This window comes from Mastacembelus armatus, unplaced genomic scaffold (genome assembly GCF_900324485.2).
Source record: "Mastacembelus armatus unplaced genomic scaffold, fMasArm1.2, whole genome shotgun sequence".
Classification (NCBI taxonomy): domain Eukaryota; kingdom Metazoa; phylum Chordata; class Actinopteri; order Synbranchiformes; family Mastacembelidae; genus Mastacembelus; species Mastacembelus armatus.
Genome location: NW_022872941.1, coordinates 1453798 through 1479364, shown reverse-complemented (window position 1 = coordinate 1479364; position 25567 = coordinate 1453798). Strand labels below are relative to the sequence as shown.

The window sequence follows — 25567 nt, the reverse complement described above, 5'->3', positions numbered from 1 at the left end:
ACAACTTGTGAAGCTCTGGTGACAGACTTGTTATTTGATGTGTTGTTAATGCCTGAGTTAAATCTATGTCAAAATGTCTTCTAAATAAAAATATACCTACATTACATTATTCTGATTGAGGACCAATGATTCGCCCACTCTGGTACTCAGGTATCAAGATTGGACTTCATTTGAACAGAATAACAGGTTTAATGCAGGGAATGAATGACCCGTGATGTGGAAAGAAGCCGGGTACAGATTATTGCTGAGGTGGTTGCTGCCGGGTCCAGACTCGGTAATGCCGGGGTAGTCGAGACGGATGGGATAATGGAGAGCCGGGTGGTTTCCACAGAGCGGGATCTGGCGGAGCAGGTGTCCTTGGTCAGAGGGTCCGGAATTTTGACTTGGCAGCACAGAGAGAGAAACGAAAACAGGAATTAATTTGCAATTACTTTTCACTGGCCCGAATACAATTCTTCTCTAATCGGTGGTTCAGAAAAACTGGACAGGGAGTCGAAAACACAATTCTCTCTCTCACAACAGAGTGTAGGAGCCAAAGTTCCATAGACAGATATATAAATATTCTTCTTGTGCAAAAAACAAAACAATCATCCGTGCCTATGCAAACGGGGGGACATGCATGCGCTCACTGAGGTAACAGGAACAACAAAAAAAAAGTAAAACATAAAACTTCCTCTTGCGCAAAAACACAAACAAAGCTCCTCTGGGCTGAACCGTAATTAGAAGGTTTAAACTAAAAACGGACAGTCTCGGTGAGCTTCCTCGACTGCCGTAAAGAAAAACACAGCAAGTTCCTTTTGCAGGAACAGAAAAATCCTTCTTCAAAACCAATCCTTGGACAGGTTACTTAGCTTGCTTGGAGAGGAGGGAGGTCCGTGATCAAAAGTGTCCAGCAGTAACCCCAAAGGCAGGAATAATCTTGGAACAGGCAGGTTCTGACGAGGAGGAGGTCAAGGCGGAGGATCAACAGACAACCTGGCGATTTGTCTGTGGCTGCAAGTGGGTATATGACTGTGAACTAATGAGAAAACAAAGGTGAAAACAATTACTTGATTCGTCAAGGGAGAAAATGAGTGAGAAAACCAGATCCTGTATGATCCTTCAAAACAAAAGCGTAGAACAGGAAATCAAGTTGCGGATCATGACACCTGTTACTAAAAATCTCACATAAACTGTACATGCAGCATCTTAGACATCTCTACTTTATTTAAAAGTTTGGTTTACTGATTTAACTAACTTAATGATAGTAGACAATCCAGTTTTTTTTAGCTATAGAGGTTTACATTTGTCTGCTGTCTTCTGTTGTACAAAGCTTATTAGTTACCCATATACATGACTTCATTCTCCAGGATAAAGCTCATTGGGAAAATTAAGTTTCTCTAACTCCTTCCCCCAGATATGGTCAGATGGCATTTAAGAAACCACTTCAGTGTAAAAAAATTTGCTCTAAACTAGGTAATTAAATTCATTAATTCAACTGATTGCAGCCATCAAAGCCTCTGAATTCTTCTTTGCAGGTATATGAAATACCTCTACCCATATGAATGTGAAAAGCGGGGACTGAGCTCCCCCGGTGAGCTTCAGGCAGCTATTGACAGTAACCGGCGGGAAGGACGTCGGCAGAGCTATGGCTCTGCTATCTTCAGCTACTCTCCTGTAGGCACCCCCACCCTCCTGTCCTCACCAAAGATACAGATGTCCCATCTATCTGTGCCCACTCACGACAGTGGCGATGTCTCCCAGATGCCTGTGATAAAGAAAGGTAAAATATGACAAGATAATATAGGTAATATTTAACACAAAAGGGTTTAATACATGACAAAATAAAGATAGAAATAACTCTCTTTTAATTTCCTGTTGATTCTACAAATCAAACACTTTCTCCACTTCAGCAGTTGTTTTGATAAATCCAGTATAATGTAATTTTCCTGGTAGGCTTTTGATGTGAATGTGATGTTGCAGGAATGAAGGAAGGAAAAAGTTATTGAAGCAGCAGAGTTGTGAGTGTGACATCTATTGGGCTAATGGAATAATGCTGTGTGCATAATACTGTTGCTCTCATAAAATATAGTCAGGTGAAGGAGAAAAAAGTGAGTTCAGCCCCTCAGGATGCAATCAGTAAGCCAGGTCCTAACATACAAATTCTACATTATAGCTCTGTCAATCTAAAGGATGATTATTTTCCTACTTTCATTGTTATGTCAAAGAAAAAATTGCGCACAATGTATTACACATCAAATCTTTTTGAGAAATTGTTGCATGACTATCCAACCACATATGGAGAAATCAGTGTTTTCACATGACAGAAACTGATTTCACAATAGATGCCCCATTTCCATCCAGTCATACTCACCTAACCTGTGGGCAGTATGGTCATTCTCCCCAAAAGAGGAAACATCTTGCAGGACATCCTCATATCAGCACCACCAATTACACACACTAATGCACCACAAAGCGCATGGGAGACTTCATTCAGTATATACAGCAACATCGAGAGCAAATATAAAATAAGAACATGAGACTTTACAGTGCAGAGCTTTTTGTACATTTTCAGACATGACTTTACACATGTAAATGAATACAGATTTCATTTACATCTCCAGTGGCAAGAAAAAGTATGTGAGTCCCTTGGAATTTTACTAGTTTTCTGCATTAATTTGCCATACAATGTGATCTGATCTTCCTCCAAGCCACAACAATAGACAAACATATCTCATTGAGAATTCTGTGTTTGTCTTTGAAGTCATTATGGCTGGGTGCCCACTTCTATGTAGAGTAGCCACAGTACCAAACTGCCTCCATTTATAGACTACTTGTCTAACTACTGACTGATGGATGCCTAAACATGAGTTGTACTCATGAGTACATGAGTTTGTATCCCTTTGCAGCCATATGCAGATCAACTACTACTGCTCATCTGTCTTCACAGATCTCCGTTTTGTGAGGCATGGTTCACATCAGCAGATGCTTCTTATGAAGACTAAATTTAAAATGTTTGAGTGACTTTTATTATCAATCACAATAGTTCTAAACCACACCTCCAAACTCTTCTCACTAACTGGACTCCAGGGCCCGTATTCACAAAGCTTCCTAAGCCTAAAAGTTGCTCCTAGTGATTCTTAGAATTTTTTAGAATTTCCCCTTAAATTCAGGACTAAATCTTAGTAAAGATAAAAATGATTCACGAAACATCTTAGCCCTAAAAATGATGGTAAAGGTAAGGTACTAAGGTAAAAATTGTTAAGGGTAGAGAGGAGGACTTTTAACAGGCTTAAGAATTTTCTTTAGTACAGGACAAAATGGCTAAAAGAAGAAATATTCTCCAAACACTGAATGATCGAGAGCTAATTAAACCCTACAGATTGGATCGTGATGGGATGATGTTTGTGGTTGCCCTTATTAGAGATGCGCTTACATCTCCTACCCAATGTAGTAATGCCATAACACCAGAAATAAAAAAGATTACAACACTGAGGTATTTGGCAACTGGAAAAATGCAACAGTAGTAATGACTTGTGTCTGTCACAACCTTCCATCAGCAGAGTGATCGTACAAACTATTGAAATACTTTCACAGCCTCATATAGTGACACAGAAATCTTCTGGTTTCCCAGTGTCTTCTGTCCAGTTTGGTTTTCTTGTTCTTTTACTTACTTCCATCTCTCTTGCATTGTTGGCTGTATGCCATCCAAAAGTGCAACTTAAACAGACTGTCCTGTAGTCATGTAAATTGGTAAAAGCTGAGCCATTTTGTTCCCATCAATCTCAAATGGATTACAAGTAATAAAATCAGTATGGTAAATAAATGTAAGCACTTAAATATAGTAACTACCGCGTGGAAATTGGTATACATGTTTTCAATATTTGGCTGTTTTAATTAACTTTGATTAATTAACAGAAACTTTGCATAAGGTAGCCTATATTCATGATTATACAATTTCTTACTATGAACATTTTATTAATTTATTCTATTTTCACAAAGAGTGCATTTTAAGACCTTTACAGATAGTTTTTGATCAGCCAGTTACAGTCCTTGAAATGCTGCGTCATCCCTAGCAATGGGGTCCTAAAGGTTTGTATACTTTCCCTACTCAGAGTTGCTCTGAGAAGTTTCCTAAATCACTTTTAGTCTAGGACTCCCAGCTAGGACTTTTTAGGCTAAGATAGGAGCTTTGTGGATACGGGCCCAGGTGTTCAAACTCCATTTAGCTTTGATTTAAGTAAAAGTCTATAGGTTCTCTTACTTTTTCCACTGTGAATGTTTAATGGGTGTGTTCAATAAAGACGAGAGATTAGAATTATTTGTGTGTTATTACGTTTCGTCTATTGTTGTAACTTAGATGAAGATCAGATCACATATTACAGCAATTTAATGCAGAAAATCAGATCATTTCAAGGGGTTCACATACTTTTTCTTGCTGCTGTATATCAGATTTTAAAAGTGTCCTTCTCTCCAGAGGAACCCATAATGGCTAGCTGCCTGCCCAGCCGGGTGGCCCTCCCCATGTCACACAGTGGCCATCATGCAGCAGCCATGGCTGCTCAGGCTGCAGCAGCGGCTCAGGCAGCAGCAGCCATGCAGGCAGCAGCTCTGAAGCAGCTCAGAGACAAACTGGACAGCAGTGAACCACCAGAGAAGAAGAAGATGATGGTAACAGAGGAGCAGCAGAAGTTCATGCAGCATGCACTGCAGCAGAATCTCCTGGCAATGGCTACTCAGCTGCCCCTCAACATCAAACTCAACAACAGAGGTGAGGTGCTCACAGGAGGCTCAAGGGCATTGGTATTGTTCTCTGTGTTCACATGTACAATGAAATGCACTGAAAAAAGACTTAAATTGAGTTTTTTAAAATCAAGTTACCAAGTTAGATCAATGCATCTGAATTAAATCATTTAAGACACAGTATTACCTCAACTACTACTCCAATACAATATTTTCAGTGTGGATGGCATTTTATCTCAAGACGTAAAAAGAGTTGATTAGTTTATTTCTATACAGTCAACAGATAAATCTGATTTTTTATATCTTTAGTACCCAAACGAAGTGTGTGTCTTGTACGAAGTACTGTGTGTGTATTCAAAGCCTGATGTATCATCTTCCTCTGTGCCACAGAGCTCCATTATTGTCCAAACAACAATTAAAAACACATCACTGAGACATACTGTTGCACTGAGTGACATATTCAAATGGGGCAGTCGTGGCTAGGGAGTCGGACTTGTAACCTGAAAATTGCAGGCTCGAGTCTCAGGTCCGGCAGGAATTGTCGGTGGCACAGAGTGAATAGCCATTGCCCTGTCCACCCTCAATACCACGACTGAGATGAGACCCTTGAGCAAAGCACCGGACTGCCAATGCTGCATTGGCTGCCCACTGCTCTGGATGTGAGTGTGCTTTCACTGCTGTGTGTGAGCACTTGGGTGGGTTAAATGCAGAGCACAAATTCTGAGTATGGGTCACCATACTTGGCCATATAAGTTTCTCTCTCTCTATATTCCTTCACTACCATGAATACTCACAGTGTAGTTTATTTTTGATTCAATTTGCATAGACTGCTGAAAATATTCACTCAAGGCCAGCGTGAATTCTGAAAGAACCCACTTCTGAAGTGCCAAATACAATCATCTCAAGGTACTTTACAAAAACAAGAAAACCCAACAAATCCCTCCCTCATGAGCAAGCACTTGGCAACAGGGGAGAGGAAAAACTCCCTTTAACAGAAGAAAAAACCTCCAGCAGAACCAGGTTCAGTTTGGGTGGCCATCTAACTCCCCCCTCACATGTATATTCCACCAATGAATGTCACTAACCTTGTGCTCTCTCTCTCCCCTAGTTTGTGCTCTCTCTCTCTCTCTCTGTATCTTCTGCAGGTGTCCCTGGTCCTGAAGCTGTATATTGCTGATGTGCAGTTACTGGCCCCACCAACCTGCAGTGTCTATTTGTTGTTTATTGTTGCTGTTCATTTCTCTCTCCTCTATCCACTCACCCCAACTGGTTGAAGCAGATGGCCGCCCAAACTGAGCCCGGTTCTGCTGGAGGTTTTTTATTCTGTTAAAGGGAGTTTTTGTGAAGTGCCTTGAGATGATTTGTATTGTGATTTGGCGCTATACAAATAAAATTGAATTGAATTGCTTTAAGGTACGAATATGTGAACTGTACCATGGAGCTAATCTCCTCTGATTCACTAACTTCTTTTTCAGAGGGGCCACAGTATCAAAGAGTTTCACGTAGTGAGGCTACAGCACTGTTAACAACATGATCAATTTGGTATTGAGTAGAATTGAGGCAGCTGCCCTCCCCTGTGTTGGCACATGGCATAGATGTAAATAAAGATGGAATTATTTTCTTAAATTTATTAACAACACTATCAGACTATCATCCACTGTAGTGGAATTTTCTTCCGAATGCTGCATGATCCTTTATCTTAAATTCGAAAGTTATTAAAGAATGATCTGACAAAATAGGATTTTGGGGAAAAACTATTAAATGTTCAATATTGATGCTTGTAAATTTATTAAGAAGAAAAAGCTAAAATATCAACTTTCCATAAGTATTCAGGCCCTTTACTTAGTACTTAGTTGAAGCACCTTTGGCAGAAATTAGCCTTGAGTCTTTTTGGGTATGACACAACAAGCTTTGCATACCAGGATTGGGGTATTTTCTGCCGTTCTTCTTTGCAAACCCTCTCAAGCTCAGTCAGGTTGGATGGGGACTGTCAGTAGACAGACATTTTCAGTTCTCTCCAGAGATGTTGGACAGGGTTCAAGTCAAGGCTCTGGCTGGGCCACCCTAGGACATTCACAGAGTTGTCCCTAAGCCACTCCTGTGTTGTATTGGCTATGTGCTTAGGGTTGTTGTCATGTTGGAAGGTGAACCTTTCGGCCCAGTCTGAGGTCCTGGGTGCTGTGGAACAGGTTTTCCTTGAGGATATTTCTCGGCCCAAACCGTTCAGCCTTGGATTCAGCACACTAAGATTGAACTTGCTGTCTGAGAGTCCTTTAGGTGCTTTTTTGCAAACTCAAAGCAGCTTTGACATTTTGCACTGATGCAAGTCATAAAGCCCAGATGGACGACTGCAGTGATGGTTGTCCTTCTGGACCTCTGTACCATCTCCACAATGGATCTCTGGAGCTCAGTCAGAATGACCATTGGGTTCTTGGTCACTTCTCTTACTAAGGCCCTTCTTCCTCAATTGCTCAGCTTGGCCAGGTGACCAGACCTTGGAAGGGTGCTGGTTGTGGCAAACATCTGCCATTTGAGTATTATGGAGGCCACTGTGCTCCTGCCTGTTCAGTATTTCCTGGAAACCTTCAGTGCAGCAGAAATATTTTGTAGCTTTCCCCAGCTCTGTGCCTATCAACAATCCTGTCTCTGAGCTCTGCAGGCAGTTTCTTTGACCTCATGGCTTGGTTTTTGCTGTGAGGCCTTCTATAGAAAGGCGTGTGCCTTTCCAAATCATGTCCAATCAGTTTAATTCACCACAGGTGGACTCCAGTCAAGGTGTAGAAACATCTCAAAGATCAAGAGAAATGTAAGATGCCTGAGCTAATTTTTACATGTTGTTCTTTGGGCTACTCCCATTCATGGTCGCCACAGTGGATCACCTGATCCACATGATTGATTTGACACATGCTTTACACCAAAACAGCCTTCTTGACACAACCCACTGGTCTTCCAAGGTGGTCTCCCATCCAAGTACTGACCCAGCACAACTCTGCTTAGCTTCTGAGCTCAGACAGGAGCAGGTACTCACACTCAGGTGTGGCCATGTGGGCTCAGTGGTCATGTAAATGTGATATTTCAGTTTTTCCTTTTTAAATAACTTTACAGACATTCCTAAAATTATATTTTCACTTTGTCATTATGTGGCATTGAGTGTAGATTAATGAGAAAAAATTTAAACAATTGTAGTATCAGCTTTAACATAACAACACTGAAATATGAAAGAATGAAATGAATGCTGAATACTTTCTGAATGCAGAACAATCCTGTCCCTGAGCTATGCAGGCAGTGCATAGACTCATGGACTCATGGCACAGTGCGCTGCTCTTTTAATAGAGAGCAGTAGTAGAATGAGCCTTTTTCAAAAATCAAGAAGAATCAAGACGATTTTCTACAGTAGGAGCCAAAGGGCTTAGAGTTTTGTGCCATAGAAAAAAAGGGGGGGCCATAAATTTTTTAGAGTCATGTTAGCACAATTTTATTTATAATTTGATGTTTTAAAATTTAAAATAATGTCACCTTTTTCTCATTTGTAACTTATTAAAAGATCCTTTTTTAAAAAAAATGCCTTTAGAATAATATAACAGGGTGGTCCATATGATGAAATATTCCTATTCAGTATTTGCTGATACACTCAGCAAGTATAAATTACTATAATTTTGAGCATGTTAGCTTCTTTCTATCAGACTTGGAATGACAGGGTATGTCAGTGGGACCTTGATTCGTCAGTGGGTGGTGGTGTCTAAAACAGGTAATACCCCTGCCAGAGAGGCTGTCCAAGATTCTGCTGAGAAATGCCTGAACCACTAATATGCACCTAGTCCATCATGTACAATGTGTAATTTGAAACTCAGCTCCACAGCTGATATGAAGAAATAAACCACGGTAAGAATCCAGCTTGTCATGAGTAAAAATGTCTGGTGTCTGAGTTTTGGCTGCAGCCAGAGTGGCTTACGACAAGCCATAAGTCACATATGATTTAATGATAGAGGCTAAAGGAAGAATAAGGGCCCTATCTGCTCAAGTGTGATATCATTTCTGTCTGCATCACTGCCTCTCTCATATTAGTCATAATAACAGGCTTTGCACTTGATATGTGATGGAAAAATGAGTGAGAATCTTTCTCAGGTTAATTCCCATGCTGGCCATCTGGCTCTGGCCTTCACATATAAACACTGTCATTTAAAGATTACATCCAAACATTATGATTTATCTCCACCCAGATGCACTTAGAATGATCATTTTGTATTTAGAGATGCTTGATATCACAACAGTTCAATTATAACACTTAGAAAAGCTTGTGTAGTGTTGTTCCATTTCTTTAAGACATTTCTGTTATTTCAGAACCAGCCACATTTATTCAGTTAAGTTTTCAAACCTGTGTGCTGCTGTAGGATCCATATATAACTGACATGTACAAATGGCTGTAACATCTTTTGACAGTGCTTTCTCCTCAGAACTCTTTAATAAATCTTTCCTTATCCTGTCACACTCTGAATTATCACCAATACTCCACTGGGGTGCTCTTCTGTTCCCTTTCTAAATGCTCATATTGAGTTTTTCTCTCTCTCGTTCTCTGTCTCCTCTCTTGACAGATGATAGACAAGAGACCGCATTGAACCTGTCTACCAACGGCATTAGCAGCATCAACATGTCAATAGAAATAAATGGAGTTGTCTACACAGGTAAATAGAGGGGCCGTTTGCTGATGTAATTGCAGGCAGGAAATTCAATAAGTTATAGCAGCACCCTGATGCTTAGTCCTCTATGCAATTTGATGTCTTTGCTATAAAATCCATCGTAATGAAGTGGCAGCCCAATAGAGTTAAAAAAGTTAAATATCTCAAAATTGGGCCTGTGGATTTGAGGTCGATGGGGCTTATTGTCTTATATCCCTGTGTGGTATGTGCATGTGTGTATGTGTGTGTAAATGGAAGTAGCTTGTGTATTGAAGTAATTACTACCTGTCTGCTTTAACACAGGCCATTCATGTCAAGGTATAACCCTGGTGGCTGTCACATCATATTTGATCTCTTTCTCTAAGTGTCAGCCAGAGTGCTGACCTGATCCAGGTCATCCTGCCACAAGCTAACACTCACTTAATCTGTCTCTCTGTTTGTGTCTATAGATAAGTAGGTGAAATATAATGGTTGCTGCTGAAGATGATTGTTGATAGTGTTTATAATCAGGACAATACTGCAGATCGTTACAAAGTCTCAAAAGGCCTTAAATTCAAAGGCACAATGTCTAATTGTAATTTATTACTGGTTCTGTTAGTCTTTTGTGAAAACTATTCGGTTTCTTTAGCAGCAGAATTCAAAATCTTGTCAGCTTCCATGGCCTACTGTCTGCAACAGTATGTTATTTTAATACCTAGGGGACACCAAAATAGGGCATTTTCTTATCTTACATAGAGTGACATTAAAGTCACTCTTTTGATTTTCTAAATTCTGTTTACAGTCAATTTCTTGTTCATTTAATTGATTCTGGTTGCAGTCAGTTCTTAGATCTTTTTAAATTCTGTAACGTAGAAAAAAGTCTGTTATGCCTTTACACCACTGGAGATTAAGGCACTGTCATGTTGGCTCTGACTCTGCAGAACTATATACTTACGTTACATTCACATCACATGTAATAATGCTGATTTACACATTTTTGACAGATTGATGGTCACATTACAGTCTCTGAGGGCACCATTAGACCTAAACCTCACTGGCTAAGGGGTAATCACAGGGTGTTCTTTCTTCTTTCTGAATATGTGAAGTTGCTCTTAAAGTACAAATTATTTTAAGTCTTCAATTTATTGTAACAGGTTAAATCACAAACATCACTGACATCAGTTTAAAGAAATTGATGCCAGGACAATGTGGAGTTAGAGTCTGACTTAGACTTGATGTTTGCCCTTCAGGTGTCCTGTTTGCTCGGCAGTCAGCCATAGCAGGGATGATGGGACACCATGGGAAACACAGCAACTGTCAGAGTCAGGCAAAGACCACTCCTGCACAATTCCAGCCGGCCTCTTCCTCCTCCTCTTCTTCGTCTTCCTCCTCTTCCTTACTCCAGGGACACAGAAACTCCTCCCCTTGAGTTTCCAGTTGCTCCTCACTTCCTCACTTCCTCTCCTCCTCCTCTCAGCCCACGAGGAAAGGATAGCTTTCTTTTCTTAAAGACACCAAGCAGTTGAAGACAACTCAAGTTTTTTTGAATGGAGTTGTCTCTCCATCCTCTCAATCAGATTCATTGTAAGTCAGCTAACAGATTGAAAAGCAGAAAATTTGTATTTATGGGCTAAATTCTTTGGCAAGAAATTTCCTATCCCCTCATCCCCACTCATCCTGCTCTGGACATTTGTATTTTAACATTGTCTGTTTTGTCCTCTAAGACATCTGCTGAGTGTGGAACATTCAGATGCATCAATGATAAGGTACAACCTGGATAAAGCCAAATGAAGACTCACACATTTTCAATGAATAGATAACAAGAAAATATAGTAATATAGGGTTTACCAATCTCAGAAACTCAGAGCACAGCTGACACCAAAGAAGAAAAAAAAATATGCTGGTTCAACATGTCCAACATTTACAGTGAGCTTTATCACCAGTATATTTTTTGGAAGGGCCATTTAGACTGCTTAGTAGAATGTTGTCATACTACATGTAAGACATAAGTTATTTAATAACATCAAAAGACAGAGCCACAACAAAGCTAGAAAGAGTGATGTACTGTATCTGTACATCTACACATACACATTAGAAGTGCAAGTGAAGAGTCTAATATGTAGATTTCTTTGAAGTGTACAGTAGTTTAGTCATCTTTTCTTTCAAACAGTCAGCTCATTCCAGAACTGGAACCAGTACTGGGGTTTTGGGTTTTACCTGGATAACTAGCCAGCAGACCAATGGAAACCAAGCAAATAATTATTAAGGTTAGCACATAGCTGTAACAATTTGTCATTCATTATACATGAATACTGCACAAGAACTTTCGGCCCAGAGCCCCAGAAACCAACGACTAGTAAACTGGAATAGAGCCCTGTGTATTATACACTAAAAATAAATGTAGATAGCACATAATATTCAAGAAATTGAAAAAAGGTAAAAGTTTTACCAAAGATTTATTGCCAGTATCCTCAAACAAATCTTTCACACCTTTCTACCTATATTATAAGTAACATGACACCTCTTTAATAAGAAACTTTCAGATAATGTCATGAAAAAGGAAGGTTTATACATATTATGTTTCCACTTTTTGAGCCACATTTTGTAATGAACCAGCAATATTGGGCAAAGTTGAGATATAAGTAACACAGAGTTCGGATGAGTTTATATCATAGTTGTAAGCTCATAATATGTGTATTTCCTGATCAGATGTATTATCAACAACTATAATAGTTATACATGATCATTGTCTAAACTAGAAGCTCCACTGTATAAGGTACATGGTACTAGAATTAGTATTACATCATTTAGAAGCCCTTCACTTGGAAGATATCTGTTTACATTAGTTTCAACTTTTTCTGTGTTTTCCTTTGCTGTGATCACAAAATAAGTGATCAAGTAGAAATTACAAAATATTAAAAACATACATGATAGCTAAGAATGCAGACTATTATTCTCATGATGACAAGAAAAGTACATTTTAAAAATGTTCTTGTCCTCTCTGCCTTCCAGTACAGTACAGTACCAGTGACAGGTTATATTGATGTGATAACAAACATTGTTCCAGTCAGTGCTTTCCTCATTTATTAGGGTAAATATTGCAATCAACATCATTTCTCCACAATTGTGGTTGTGGTTCAAAATACTTACAAAATATCTGCTGAGTGTGGTAGACCTGCACAAATAGTTTTCACTGTTATTTGAAAAAATATCAGTGTTGTTTATTAACATAATAAGAAAGAAGCACAAAGCTGGGATGATGGCAGAGACTCACTGGAATAAATCTACAAAGCCCTGACATGGCTTTGAATTCTTTAAGAAATAGCTCGGGGTGGTAGTGCCCTTCAACTCTGTGGGCAGCATGTGAACAGAAATATAGGTGGTACCAGGACATTCAGACATGTAGTCTGTTGAAAACTATGTTGGGCCCATATGGTAGCACAAATATTTAGGAAACACACTTCAAATTCAAAAGTACAAAGCAAGTATGAGAGACAAGTCACCACTCTCTGTAGCATCCCAGAGCACTTCTGGTGTAGCAAATCCCTTTGAAACATTTTTCTTTCTGCACATGATTTTCCATTTGTTGAATTTATGAATATGCAGTGCATTTCTTTAATGTTTGTGTTTGTGTATGTGCTTTGTACCTAAGGGCCACTTTAGATAAAAGACATCAGTCACACATTGTTTTTTTTTATTGTGAAAAGAATCCATGATTTTTTATCAATAATGCACTTGCATCTACCAGAAAGCTTCTCCTACTTTCAATTCCTTCCTTCTTTTTCTGCTTTGATAAAGGGAAAATATTTTCTTTATTGTGAAGGGAAAAGTCAACTAGTTTGAAGATGTATGCATTTTTATTGTCTGTTAAATCATGTAATTGCAGATTTTATTTATTATGCTTAATATTTAGTCTAGCAAAGGTTTCATTCAACTCCACAACTTTACAAACCCTTTTTATTCTCCTTGAATGCAGCAACCTCATTAGTCTACCTGTATATAGTCATAATAAGTATAAATACAAGATATACCTCATAAATTTCAGTTGTTGTTGTACAGCCACTTGAAAATTTATGTTTTACTACAAAAGATCACTGGATTTTTTTTTTCATTATTTTTTGTATGATTATACCAAAGGGAATATTTTATTGAGACACATCTACCTCATGTGTTATAGACTGTGCCAACAAGCATGCCAGTGTATTGATGGTGTTTCATATCCATGTATTTGTGTGAATACAACATGCTGTCCAGCCAAAGAAAAAACAATAATTTAGATAAGGGAAGTAAGTGCTCTTTACATTGGGTATTGTGCCAACACAGCAAAAGAGCCTTTTGAGTGACGAAACAAAACCCAAACTCCATGAATATTTATAAACATATAATGGAAGACAGCATCTTGCAGCAATGAGTGGCAATCACAGAGTTTATATTTTTCCTGTAATGACAATGGAGCCTGAAGATGGTAGTGTCAGTTGGTTAGTCTTAAGGTTGGAGGTTTCTTTCCAAGTTGGATTTACAAGAATTTACATGTGGTCATACACATAGGCACAGGTAAAGAAAAAGAAAATGATACATGTAATTTAGAAACATTTAGAAACACAGTCTCAATTGAAATTACAATTGAAATTCAAATGTATTTATGGTACATTTCACCAGAAAACACAACTGAGCAGAAGAAAACATTGAAATAAAAACATTAAAATAACCCAACTAAAAAAGCTAAGCAAAAAAACTTAACCAAAAGTCTCAACACTCGTACAATTGCATTATAGATGCAATTTCTCGCAGGTTGATTTTTACACTGGAAAATTTCCTGCATGTTGCTCACTGCTTTACAACACACTTAAGATCCTTATTAAAATGTTAGTGTTGTGTTTTAGCTCAGTATGAATTGAATGAACACATTAGTGTTCACTGGGGGATGAATATTTATCATTTTAATTGCCCCATGATCTTTTGTGTCATGCCACCCTCAACCTAGTAGTTCCACAACTGACAAAGCTGTAACCGTAGACACATTGTGTGCTTTTTTGGAATAGCTGATTTCCTCACTGTGCAGAATTTTTTATTGCAGATTGTTCACAGATTGATTTAAAATGCTGTGACTAGTTTTTGTTGTGTAACACTCCATGCTGATTACCGATTAAAGGTAATGATATATTGTGTTACTATAGGTATAGATGGTGATGTTGAAATTGTATAAACACAACTGTGCAGCAGAGGACAATCCTCAACCAATAAGATGAGCTGTCTCTCAGCTGTTGGTTGAACTGCTGAAGTTGGCTGTGCTTCATGATTCTTTACTTGAAATGTTTTTAGCAATCAGATAGTTCTGCAGGTAGAAACAACAAAGGACCATGAATCACATTGTTACACACACTTGGTAGTGCATCCTTGAACACTGTGATACACACTGTGACACAGTGATATGATCTAAGTATTAAGGGACTTGAATACTCTTTCTTAAAGCAGCTTTACTTGATAAACCTCCCTGCAGTGTTTAAGCTCAGACCATAAATGTATTTTTCCAAAAATACCCCTACTGTACCAACAGAACACTATATTAAATTGTCGAGGAGTCAGAGATCATTAAAAGAAATCAGAGTTTTATAAATACTTCTAAATTGAGCTGCTTCTCCACTTTATCACAGTGCTGTGTTAGGACACTAGACATTTCAGTCACTCCCAGTTTCCAGGCACTGAAAATACAGACTCCCTCGATGGTAGGCAATCTTCCTGAAGCCTTAAAAAAAATGGAAGCAGGTAAAGAGTCAATCCAGACAAATGATCAGTCAGCGTGTGAGCAAGAATAATTTATATGACATGCACTATTGTATGTATTGACTTTATAACTTTATAACAGGCTTCTTCTGCTAACAGAAGAAGCCTTTATTCATCTGGGGAAATAGCTTTTTTTTCCTTACACATCCTTGATTTCATTTTTACCTTAAATGTTAATAAGAAGATTGCCTATCAGTTGTTTGGTGAGATTGTAGTTTTTAGAATTCTGCCCATAAAAATCTAAGTGACTAAAATGTCCATGAGACAGTGCCCCTACATCAGATTTCTTTTAGGACAATGGACTAATGGATTATTTCCACAATCCAGTCCATTCTCTGCCTGTAAATGCAACATCAGCACAGTGTATTCCTCATGACTGTCCCTTCCACAGCCCCTCCTCCTTTATATAGTGTTAAATGATGCCAATCACATTTAAGATGACTATGAGGCCACTGGCATTCTTCTCACCAAAGATTTTCAAATCACACTCAGTTGATTTTTAGGTCAGATCTAACAGCAGAGCAGACAAGCAAAGAGAAAGCAAGAGCTCTGCATCCAGAAAAGAAATTAATTCACTTAAGTAATCAACATGTTGTTTACTTTGTATTTTAGCTATGCTATGCTGGTAGTTTTTAGACACTAATTGCTTTATTGGCTGTGTATGAAGCTATAAATATTTCTCTTATTTCTCTTTTGTTCCTTTTGGATGAATCCAGTGCATTATGGGAATGCTGGATTGTGGTGCTCAGGGGTTATAAATGTAAAAAAAGAGGTGATTGAGATTTTATTGTTTTGCCATTTGACTTGTAGTGTATTTAGAAATAAAATCATGATTTTAATTTTAGTGAAATGTTTTCTGTGTCAATCTTGTCATTCTCACACTTCTCTGCCACCTAAGAAAAATACCACTTTCTCCACTCTATTTTGTTCATCATGTTAATCACTGCAGCATGCTACACCCCATAGCACTTCAGCTGATCAAACAGGGTTTATGTTGGTAAAGACAATCCATTTACAAAACTCTGCTTTTAAATTCAGAGAAAACAGAGGTTATTGTATTTGGGCCTAAAAACCTCAGAAATAACTTTTCTAAAATTATAGCTACTTTAGATGGCATAACCCTGGCCCCTAGCACTACTGTGAAAAACCTTGGAGTTATTTTTGACCAGGACATGTCCTTTAACTCAACACATAAAAGAACTCTCTAGAACTGCATTCTTTCACCTGCGCAACATTTCCAAAATTAGGAACATCCTGTCTCAAAATGATGCAGAAAAACTAGTCCATGCATTTGTTACCTCAAGGCTAGATTACTGTAACTCATTACTATCTGGATGTCCCAGTATCTCCATAAAAAGCCTCCAGTTAATCCAGAATGCTGCAGCCAGAGTCCTGACAGGAACTAGCAAGAGAGATCATATTTCTCCTATATTGGCTTCTCTTCATTGGCTTCCTGTAAAATACGGAATAGGATTTAAAATACTTCTTCTCACATACAAATCCCTTCATGATCAAGCTCCTTCATACCTTGAAGACCTCATAGTACCATATTATCCCAATAGACCACTTCGCTCTCAGAGTGCAGGTCTACTTGTGGTTCCCAGAGTTTCCAAAAGCAGAATGGGAGGCAGAACCTTTAGCTATCAAGCTCCCCTCCAGTGGAACCAGCTCCCAGTCTGGGTTCAGGAGGCAGACACTCTCTGTACTTTTAAGGCTAGACTTAAAACCTTCCTCTTTGACAAAGCATATAGTTAGGGCTGGCTTCAGGTGACCCTGAACCATCCCTTAGTTATGCTGCTATAGGCCTAGACTGCCCGAGGACCATCGGTGCACTGAGCTCCCCTACCCCTGCCCATCCCCTCCCTTCCCCTCTCTTCCTCTCCTCCCCTCTCACATGTATGCTCTCGCTCTCTCTCTGTACCTTCTTGCAGGTGTCCCCGGTCCTGGAGCTGTATATCGCTGATGTGCAGTTACTGCCCCCACCAACCTGCAGTGTCTATTTGTTGTTTATTGTTGCTGTTCTTTTCTCTCTGCTCTATTCACTCACCCCAACCGGTCGAGGCAGATGGCCACCCAAACTGAGCCGGGTTCTGCTAGAGGTTTTTTCTTCCGTTAAAGGGAGTTTTTCCTCTCCACTGTTGCGAAATGCTCGCTCATAAGGGATTTGTTGGGTTTTTAGGTTTAAGTTTTTGTAAAGTGCCTTGAGATGATTTGTACTGTGATTTGGCGCTATACAAATAAAACTGAATTGAATTGAATTGAATTGAGTTCACTATTGGTGGACTAAAACTACATTTGTAACCTTTCTCTTTCAAGCATTCACACTATGGCCAGTGTTGGGCAAGTTGCTTCCAAAATGTAATACGTCACATATGAGTAGTTAGTGTCATTTGAAAGTAATTAGGTACATCAGAATATTACTGTCTCTGAATTGTATGCTTGTTATGCTTCTTTTGTGTTACTTTCACCAAAATAACTACAGAAGTAAGATTAGGCATTGTAGATTACTAAAATGTAGTTATACATAGTTTACATCCATTATACATCCAGTGGATGTCGTGCTATTTCTCCATGTTGAGAGAACTGAAAATAATGGTAGTATGTCCATCTCACAAATGTAGAGTCCGTCTCTGCAGTCATCTGAACTTTGAATCCCAGCAACAAGAAACAGACATACTATTTCAGCTACAGAATCTTTTCTCTGTCATTGGATTTGAAACAGTAACATTTAAACCCCAGTACCTTGTGATAGTGTGAGTAAAGTGCCAAGCTGCAGCTGAACATATCTGGAAAGCCTAGGACACTGCCATGCCCCTAGTGGAGTGTATAGATCAGCCACAGAGATTACCTCGAACTGTCATGTTTTGCATTTCCTTTTTTTATTTCCAATGAGCTTAAGAGTGGTTTGATACAGTTAGTTTTGTGGGTTTCATTCATTTATTCATCACATGCCTATTTTACTCAACAGTAATAGTGCATGTGAAGTGAATGGACATATACAACCAGTAGCCTACCTGTTTTACACATTTAAATTTGAAAGATTGATGAAAAAAAAACTGAAAAAACTGAGTTTGTAATAGTAATGAATATATAGCTTTTTAATATATGTGATAGGTATGTGTGGGTGGTTTATGTTTGGTTTGCAGATCATCTTGTCTTGCAAGACACATGACAAGCCTGGATGGTACTAACCTTCAGAGCTCAGTGCCAGTGGGAGATCAGTGTTGAATGAAAGCATGTTATGCTCCACTGATTGAAGGACTCATGGCAGTTGGGATAAGGTATCTAAAACAGCTGATATGTCCCATGAAGGGGATATTTGTTTAGCCACCTGTTGGAACCAGCAGACACCTTTCATGAAGTGTCAAATGATGGAGTAAAGTGCCAAGCTGTTATTGCCCAAGGGAGGCATGCCAAACTCATATTGGAACCCTCACAGTCAAAGCCCAGAGGACTACTTGGTGCAAGTTAGGCTGCAAATGCATGTGTATGTGCATTGGTAGTGGCTATAGTAGACACAGTAGGCTCCCTCTTCCTTCTTTTTAATAATAAATACACAGTGTTCACATGATTCCAGCAGGAGACGCAACCAGGACAACATTCCAGCTTAACACAAAACACATAAAAGTGGATAGATTTTTTAAAAAATTTATATGTAATAAGCTTAGTTAATTTTGAAATCCATTTTTTTCTTTGTGGGACTCAAAACATATACGTCATAAGGTGTAGTTCCAGTTTGGACTTTTATTTTGGATAATTTCCTGTTTATCGCCTATGTGGTTAGGCGATAGCTTTATGTTCATTATTAGAATTGGTTTCACCTGTGTTTAGTTATCCTTTGTTTGATGTCTATTTATACCTCTCAAGTTCCTTTGTTCTTTGTCGGAGCATGAGTTGTAGTTAATGTTCAGTTCATGTATATACAGGAAGAGAGGGTTTGTTTTAACACTGTGTGGCAGAGATATAATTGTTTTACGCCAAGATTACGTTGCCTGTGCCTGGTAAGTCCAGATGAAATTAAGAACTTTGTCTGTCCTGCACTTGGGTCCTGCGCCTCATTTCTTCACTCACCCACACCACCACCACTTCGTGACAGTTTCTTTCAGATCAATCATTTTGCTCAAATTCAGTTCCCTCATTTTCCTAATCATTCCCCATTGTCTCCATTAGACATCTCCAGGAGCTTGACTGGCAGCAAATGAATGCTGTGTCTATCAGCAACCATTTACAGAACTCAGTCAAACCAAGCATTCAATGCCAAAAACGTGGAAAGAAGAGTTTGGCACGAAACCTTCATCCATTCTTTACCAATACCACTTATCCTATAGAGGGTTGTGGGGTGTCCCAGCTCACTTTGGGTGGGAAGCAAAGTACACCCCAGATCACCAATTCACAGGGCTGGCACATAAAGACAAATACTCACACTTAAGTTCACATCTATGGGCAACTTAGCATCACCAAACAACCTAACCTGCATGTATTTGGAGTGTCAGAACATGACAGAACATGAAAACTCCTCACAAGAAGGCCCCAGTCAGCTCATGGTTAAACCACTGTACTACCACACCATGCACAAAACATACTGATGATAGGAAGCAACATATGCTTGCAGAACTCCTGCTCTATCTGCATATGACATGGGGTACTCAAAGAAATAATTCCATTTAGGTGAATGTAATTGTAAAATCAAAATTTTAAAAAATTTTATGGAGGCTAGCCTTTATTGTATTTGAATTGAGGAAGAAATCTCAGCCAGTGATATTTTAAAACCTGATGTTGAAGGGTTTTTTATTTTAAATGATTCTTATAAAAAACATCTGATATCTGTTGTCTTTTAGAAGTGACAAGTGAAGAACTGGAAACTCTTATTCAGCAACTGCTTGCAGTTAAACTAATGCAATTTAGTTGAGTGCAGCATTAAGCAGGTAAAATGGGGTAAAGATTGGTTAATTAAGGCAGAGAATCCTGATGTAATTAGAAGCAGCAAAGATTAGTGGCCATCGATGGAGGGACGAGGATTTGCAGGTAATAGACTTATTATTGGGGCTGGCTGAATGTTACTTTATACTTCTGAATAAACAAAAACAAATTAGGAGCGGTCGTCCAATAATGGGTTATCTTGTCAAGGGCTGACAGAAATCTATGCCCCTATAACACAGTGTTAATTTTATGCACCACTGACAAGCACAGTGCTAATCAATAACACTAAAATAAGGTGAAGCATCAATCTGCAGGGCAGGGTTTGGATGGAGCTGTAAGCAGATAGAAAGAAAAATGTTTTTGCAGAAATTTAGTAGTTGCTCCATACATAATGAAGCTTGTGGACACTGTGTTACGCCCAGACTGACACAGCATGAAGGGAGTACTGAGAACTGACTCTTCTTCACTGCAGCCTGTTCAAAAAGTAGTTAGATTACTTTCTTTGCAGGCATATCCTTCAGTGGCATTACATGTATTATATGGGGTGTCCAAATGGTTTGTGGTATTTTATTTTTACTTTGCAGTTCTTTAAATTGTCTATGGGAGCTGTTCATAATGTATATAACAATTGAGTTCTTCTACATACTTTCATTGTTGGTTGCTGCTGTGACGTGCCAGTTTCTTTGCAAGGAATCAATAATCTTATCTCATCTCACTGAATTGAAGTTTGTCATTAAATGCATGCACAGTAATTCTAAATTGCCTGTAAAGCTTTCACTGTTTCCACTTGATTTGTGACTGCTAAAGCTCTATATCAGCCTCAGCTGAACTTTACAAAGCATTATTACAAAGCATCCTCTTTGACAAAGCATATAGTTAGGGCTGGCTTCAGGCAACCCTGAACCATCCCTTAGTTATGCTGCTATAGGCCTAGACTGCCCGAGGACCATTGGTGTACTGAGCTTCCCTACCCTAACCCCCCACCCCTTCCCTTCCCCTCCCCTCTCTTCTCTCCTCCCACCTCATGTATATTCCACCATTGAATGTTACTAACCTTGTGCTCTCTCTCTCCCCTAGTTTGTGCTCTCTCCCTCTCTCTCTGTTCTCTCTGTACCTTCTGCAGGTGTCCCTGGTCCTGGAGCTGTATATCGCTGATGTGCAGTTACTGGTCCCACCAACCTGCAGTGTCTATTTGTTGTTTATTGTTGCTGTTCTTTTCTCTCTGCTCTATCCACTCACCCCAACCGCTCGAGGCAGATGGCCGCCCAAACTGAGCCCGGTTCTGCTACAGGTTTTTTCTTCCGTTAAAGGGAGTTTTTCCTCTCCACTGTCGCCAAGTGCTTGCTCATAAGGGAATTGTTGGGTTTTTAGTTTTAGTTTTTGTAAAGTGCCTTGAGATGATTTGTATTGTGATTTGGCGCTATACAAATAAAATTGAATTGAATTGAATTGAATTGAATTATTGTGTCTCTTGTGCTATGATGGGACCTCGTCACAGCCAGAATGATTTCCAGGCCTATGCCCGCCCGGCACCCGGTCTCGTGCATTGCCACGTCAGGGCGGGGTGCGGGTAGACACTAGACGATGCCTGATGCCGCCCCCCCGCTTATTCGTCCCTTGCCTCAGAAAATCTCATAACTTTTCTAAAATTATAGCTACTCTAGATGGCATAACCCTGGCCTCCAGCACTACTGTAAAAAACCTTGGAGTTATTTTTGACCAGGACATGTCCTTTAACTCAACACATAAAAGAACTCTCTAGAACTGCCTTCTTTCACCTGCGCAACATTTCCAAAATTAGGAACATCCTGTCTCAAAATGATGCAGAAAAACTAGTCCATGCATTTGTTACCTCAAGGCTAGATTACTGTAACTCATTACTATCTGGATGTCCCAATATCCATTTCCATTTTCGGAAAGGTCTAACGGCCAGTAAAGTCATAGTGGGGTGCGGGTAGACACTAGATGCTTATTCATCCCTTTCCCATTGAGCGGTTATAATAGTCCCTGCGCTGGGACCTTTGGTCCTTGCTCGGGCCTAAAAAAAAAAAAATAATCCTAACAATTTCTGGGTCGACGACCACCTGGCAGCCGCATATTATACATTTTCGGAAAGGTCTCGCGCATTGCCATGTCATGGTGGGGTGCGGGTAGACACTAGACGATGCCTGAAACCGCATGTGCCGTTGACTGTCCATCAGAGGAGTGTCTGTGGGGCTTCCCATCAGATTTCCTTGTGAACCGCTTCGACCTGGTTCTGCAGAAGCTTTGGACAAACTGATTCATCCCAGCTGTTTCTGCTTTCCTCCATGCAAACAGGATTGACACTGAGGATGGCAGAATCCGTGGTGCTCCAGAGGTGATTTTGCAAATGCTGAAAACTACAGAGAAACGCTCGGTCATTCAGCCGATCTGGGGGTATGACAACACTGATAAACTGAAACTGTTAACCGTGCTGATTGATTCATTGATGCCTGGGCAGGAGTGACAATGTTATTTTGTACATGATGCAGAACAAGAAAACGTTTTGGTGTTCCCGCTATTAAATCGTACAACATTAAGAAAAGTTTTATACCTGTCCTGAAGAAGCTGAATGTTTTTTTATACCCTTACTCAAGAAGTTGAATGTTTTTTTCTATATTCACATTAATGGTTTTATGCTCATCCTTAAGAAGCTGAGTGTTTTCATTTAATTAAGTGTCATTCGTGTGCTTGTGAGTTTCCCAGTGATTTATGTTTGCGGATTTTTGTGAATAAAAAGCACGAGTTTTGAAAAGAAATATGTGACATATTTCTTTTCAAAACAGTGACTGTTTTTAGGGAACTGCCGTGGAACGGCTGCTTCATAAAATCTATTATGACCCGTGCATTAGGCGGTATTAACAATCTGCATACAGCTGTATAAGAATCCACAGGTGTTAAGCCGCCAATACCCACTATTAAACATTTTTTATGGGGTCAGGATGCATACACATTGCATGCAACAGTTATGAAAAACTTCCTGAGACGGAGGGTATTAGTTTCTGCTATAAACAAACTATTTCAGGCTGATTTGGTGGACATAAATTAATATTCTGCAGAGAATGACAACGTGTAGTACCTTTTAACATATATTGATATATTTTCTAAATATGCATGGGTGAGATGTCTCACATCAAAGACAGGTCTCGCTGTAACAAAAGCATTTAAGGATATTCTGTGTGAGGGGCACGTGCCTCTGAAACTACAAACGGATGCAGGCAGCGAGTTTTATAATAAATAGTTCAAACAGCTGATGAAAGAGTATAAAATCACACATTTCTCTACACTAAATGAAACCAAAGCAAGTATAGTGGAGTGGTTCAACCGGACATTAAAGATCCGCATATGGATGTATGGATATATGTCAATTCACTTAGATACATTGATAAAATCGATGACCTTATACGTTTATAATAACTCATACCACAAATCTATAAAGAGGGCGCCTGCAACAGTGAATAAACGAGAAAGAGGTATTAATACACTCTACAAAACACAGACTGAAAAACCCAGCGCCATATTCAATATCGTTTCCTGCAATATTGTGAGTACTTAAATAAAGACCTCAAATATGTTCCTCATTATTGTCTCTGAGGGTGTCTGTTACAAAAAGAGAGACGACCCCCATGGTGCCATATGGTTAATTAGTTATCACTTATACAGGGGTATCACACAAGTGATGAAAAAAAACATTTTTGAAGATGGACAAGAGGGGCACCGACTTTTACATCACGTTGCCTCAGCAAGCCTATATCCCAATAATAAAATATGGAATTAGAGAACACAATAAGCGGGACCTATAAAGACAGATGAACCCTATGAGGTTGGAGTCAATGAACTACAGTACCCTACTACTTGGGTCAGTTTTTTTCAAGATGATGCAGAAATATTCATATGGGATCCTAAGACTAGCAAGGATCTCACGCTCTCTATACCTGTGGGACACTATGATATGGTGGATAGAATAGAACAAGAATTCAACTCTGCGTGTCTGTTACACACAGCAACGCATAAAATTTGAAATATTTATCGCATAAAGATGCGATAAAGCCATATTTCCCACAGAGTATATATTAGGAGCAGAGGGCCGGGTTGTGAAATTTAAAGGCCGATTTGCTGAAATACTAGTGTTCAATTCAATTCAATTCAATTCAATTTTATTAGTATAGCGCCAAATCACAATACAAATCATCTCAAGGCACTTTACAAAGACAAAAACCCAACAATTCCCTTATGAGCAAGCACTTGGCGACAGTGGAGAGGAAAAACTCCCTTTAACGGAAGAAAAAACCTGTAGCAGAACCGGGCTCAGTTTGGGCGGCCATCTGCCTCGACCGGTTGGGGTGAGTGGATAGAGCAGAGAGAAAAGAACAGCAACAATAAACAACAAAGACACTGCAGGTTGGTGGGGCCAGTAACTGCACACCAACGATATACAGCACCAGGACCGGGGACACCTGCAGAAGGTACAGAGAGAGAACAGAGAGAGAGGGAGAGAGCACAAACTAGGGGAGAGAGAGAGCACAAGGTTAGTGACATTCAATGGTGGAATATACATGTGAGGGGGGAGGAGAGGAAGAGAGGGGAAGGGAAGAGAGGGGAAGGGAAGCGAGGGGAGCTCAGTGCACCGATGGTCCTCAGGCAGTCTAGGCCTATAGCAGCATGGTTCAGGGTTACCTGAACTATACGCTTTGTCAAAGAGGAAGGTTTTAAGTCTAGCGTTAAAAGTACAGAGAGTGTCTGCCTCCTGAACCCAGACCTTGAGCTGGTTCCACAGGAGAGGAGCTTGATAGCTAAAGGCTCTGTCTCCCATTCTGCTTTTGGAAACTCTGGGAATCACAAGTAGAACTGCACTCTGAGTGCTCTATTAGGATAATATGGTACTATGACCAGGGACCAGGTCATAGTGCCATCCAGTGGAGCGTCCCAGTGAATGGTGTGTTCATCTGTCAAGGTGAAGAACTGCCAATCATCTATCATACAATTTACTTCACTTGTGTCAGCTGATAATATTCATTTATTGCACTGCCAGTCACTGAGAAAAGTTTTAGAAAGTTTGAATTTTTGAACTAATATTCTGAATTTCCCCTCAGGGATGAATAAGTTTATCTCGACACTGATGGCTGCGTGGGTTTGTTTCACTGTCTATATCACAGACCTGTTTCACGTTCGCTGTGGTCTGTCAGTGACTGAGGCTGCACTGCCCTCTGGTGGAAGAAAAGTGTAAGCCCTAAAATGAATATTCAAGTATGGAACTCCTATGTTGCATTAAAGCAACATAAAAAATGTAACTAAAGATATTGCTATCTCTTTGATATCTGTTTCTGAATAAGAGAAAAGGGAAGCATCTTTAAGAACTGGGGTAGATGGTTAAATTTTAAATCTGATTTATTCATACTTGAGAGCTGTTAGGTATTCCTCCCACACCTAAACAGAAGTAGGAATATGTGTCACGTTTTCTTTGA

General features: G+C 39.5%; 1 protein-coding gene across 1 annotated transcript in view; it reads left to right on the top strand.

Moving 5' to 3' along the window:
- Positions 1-12061, top strand: part of arid3c (AT rich interactive domain 3C (BRIGHT-like)) — an 80205-nt gene extending 68144 nt beyond the window's left edge. Inside the window, exons 5-8 of the mRNA XM_026311718.1 lie at positions 1518-1762; positions 4457-4750; positions 9315-9404; positions 10628-12061. Coding sequence (XP_026167503.1) covers positions 1518-1762; positions 4457-4750; positions 9315-9404; positions 10628-10806 — 808 coding nt within the window. The 3' untranslated portion in view covers positions 10807-12061. The remainder of the gene's footprint in view (positions 1-1517; positions 1763-4456; positions 4751-9314; positions 9405-10627) is intronic.
- Positions 12062-25567: the final 13506 nt, after the last annotated feature.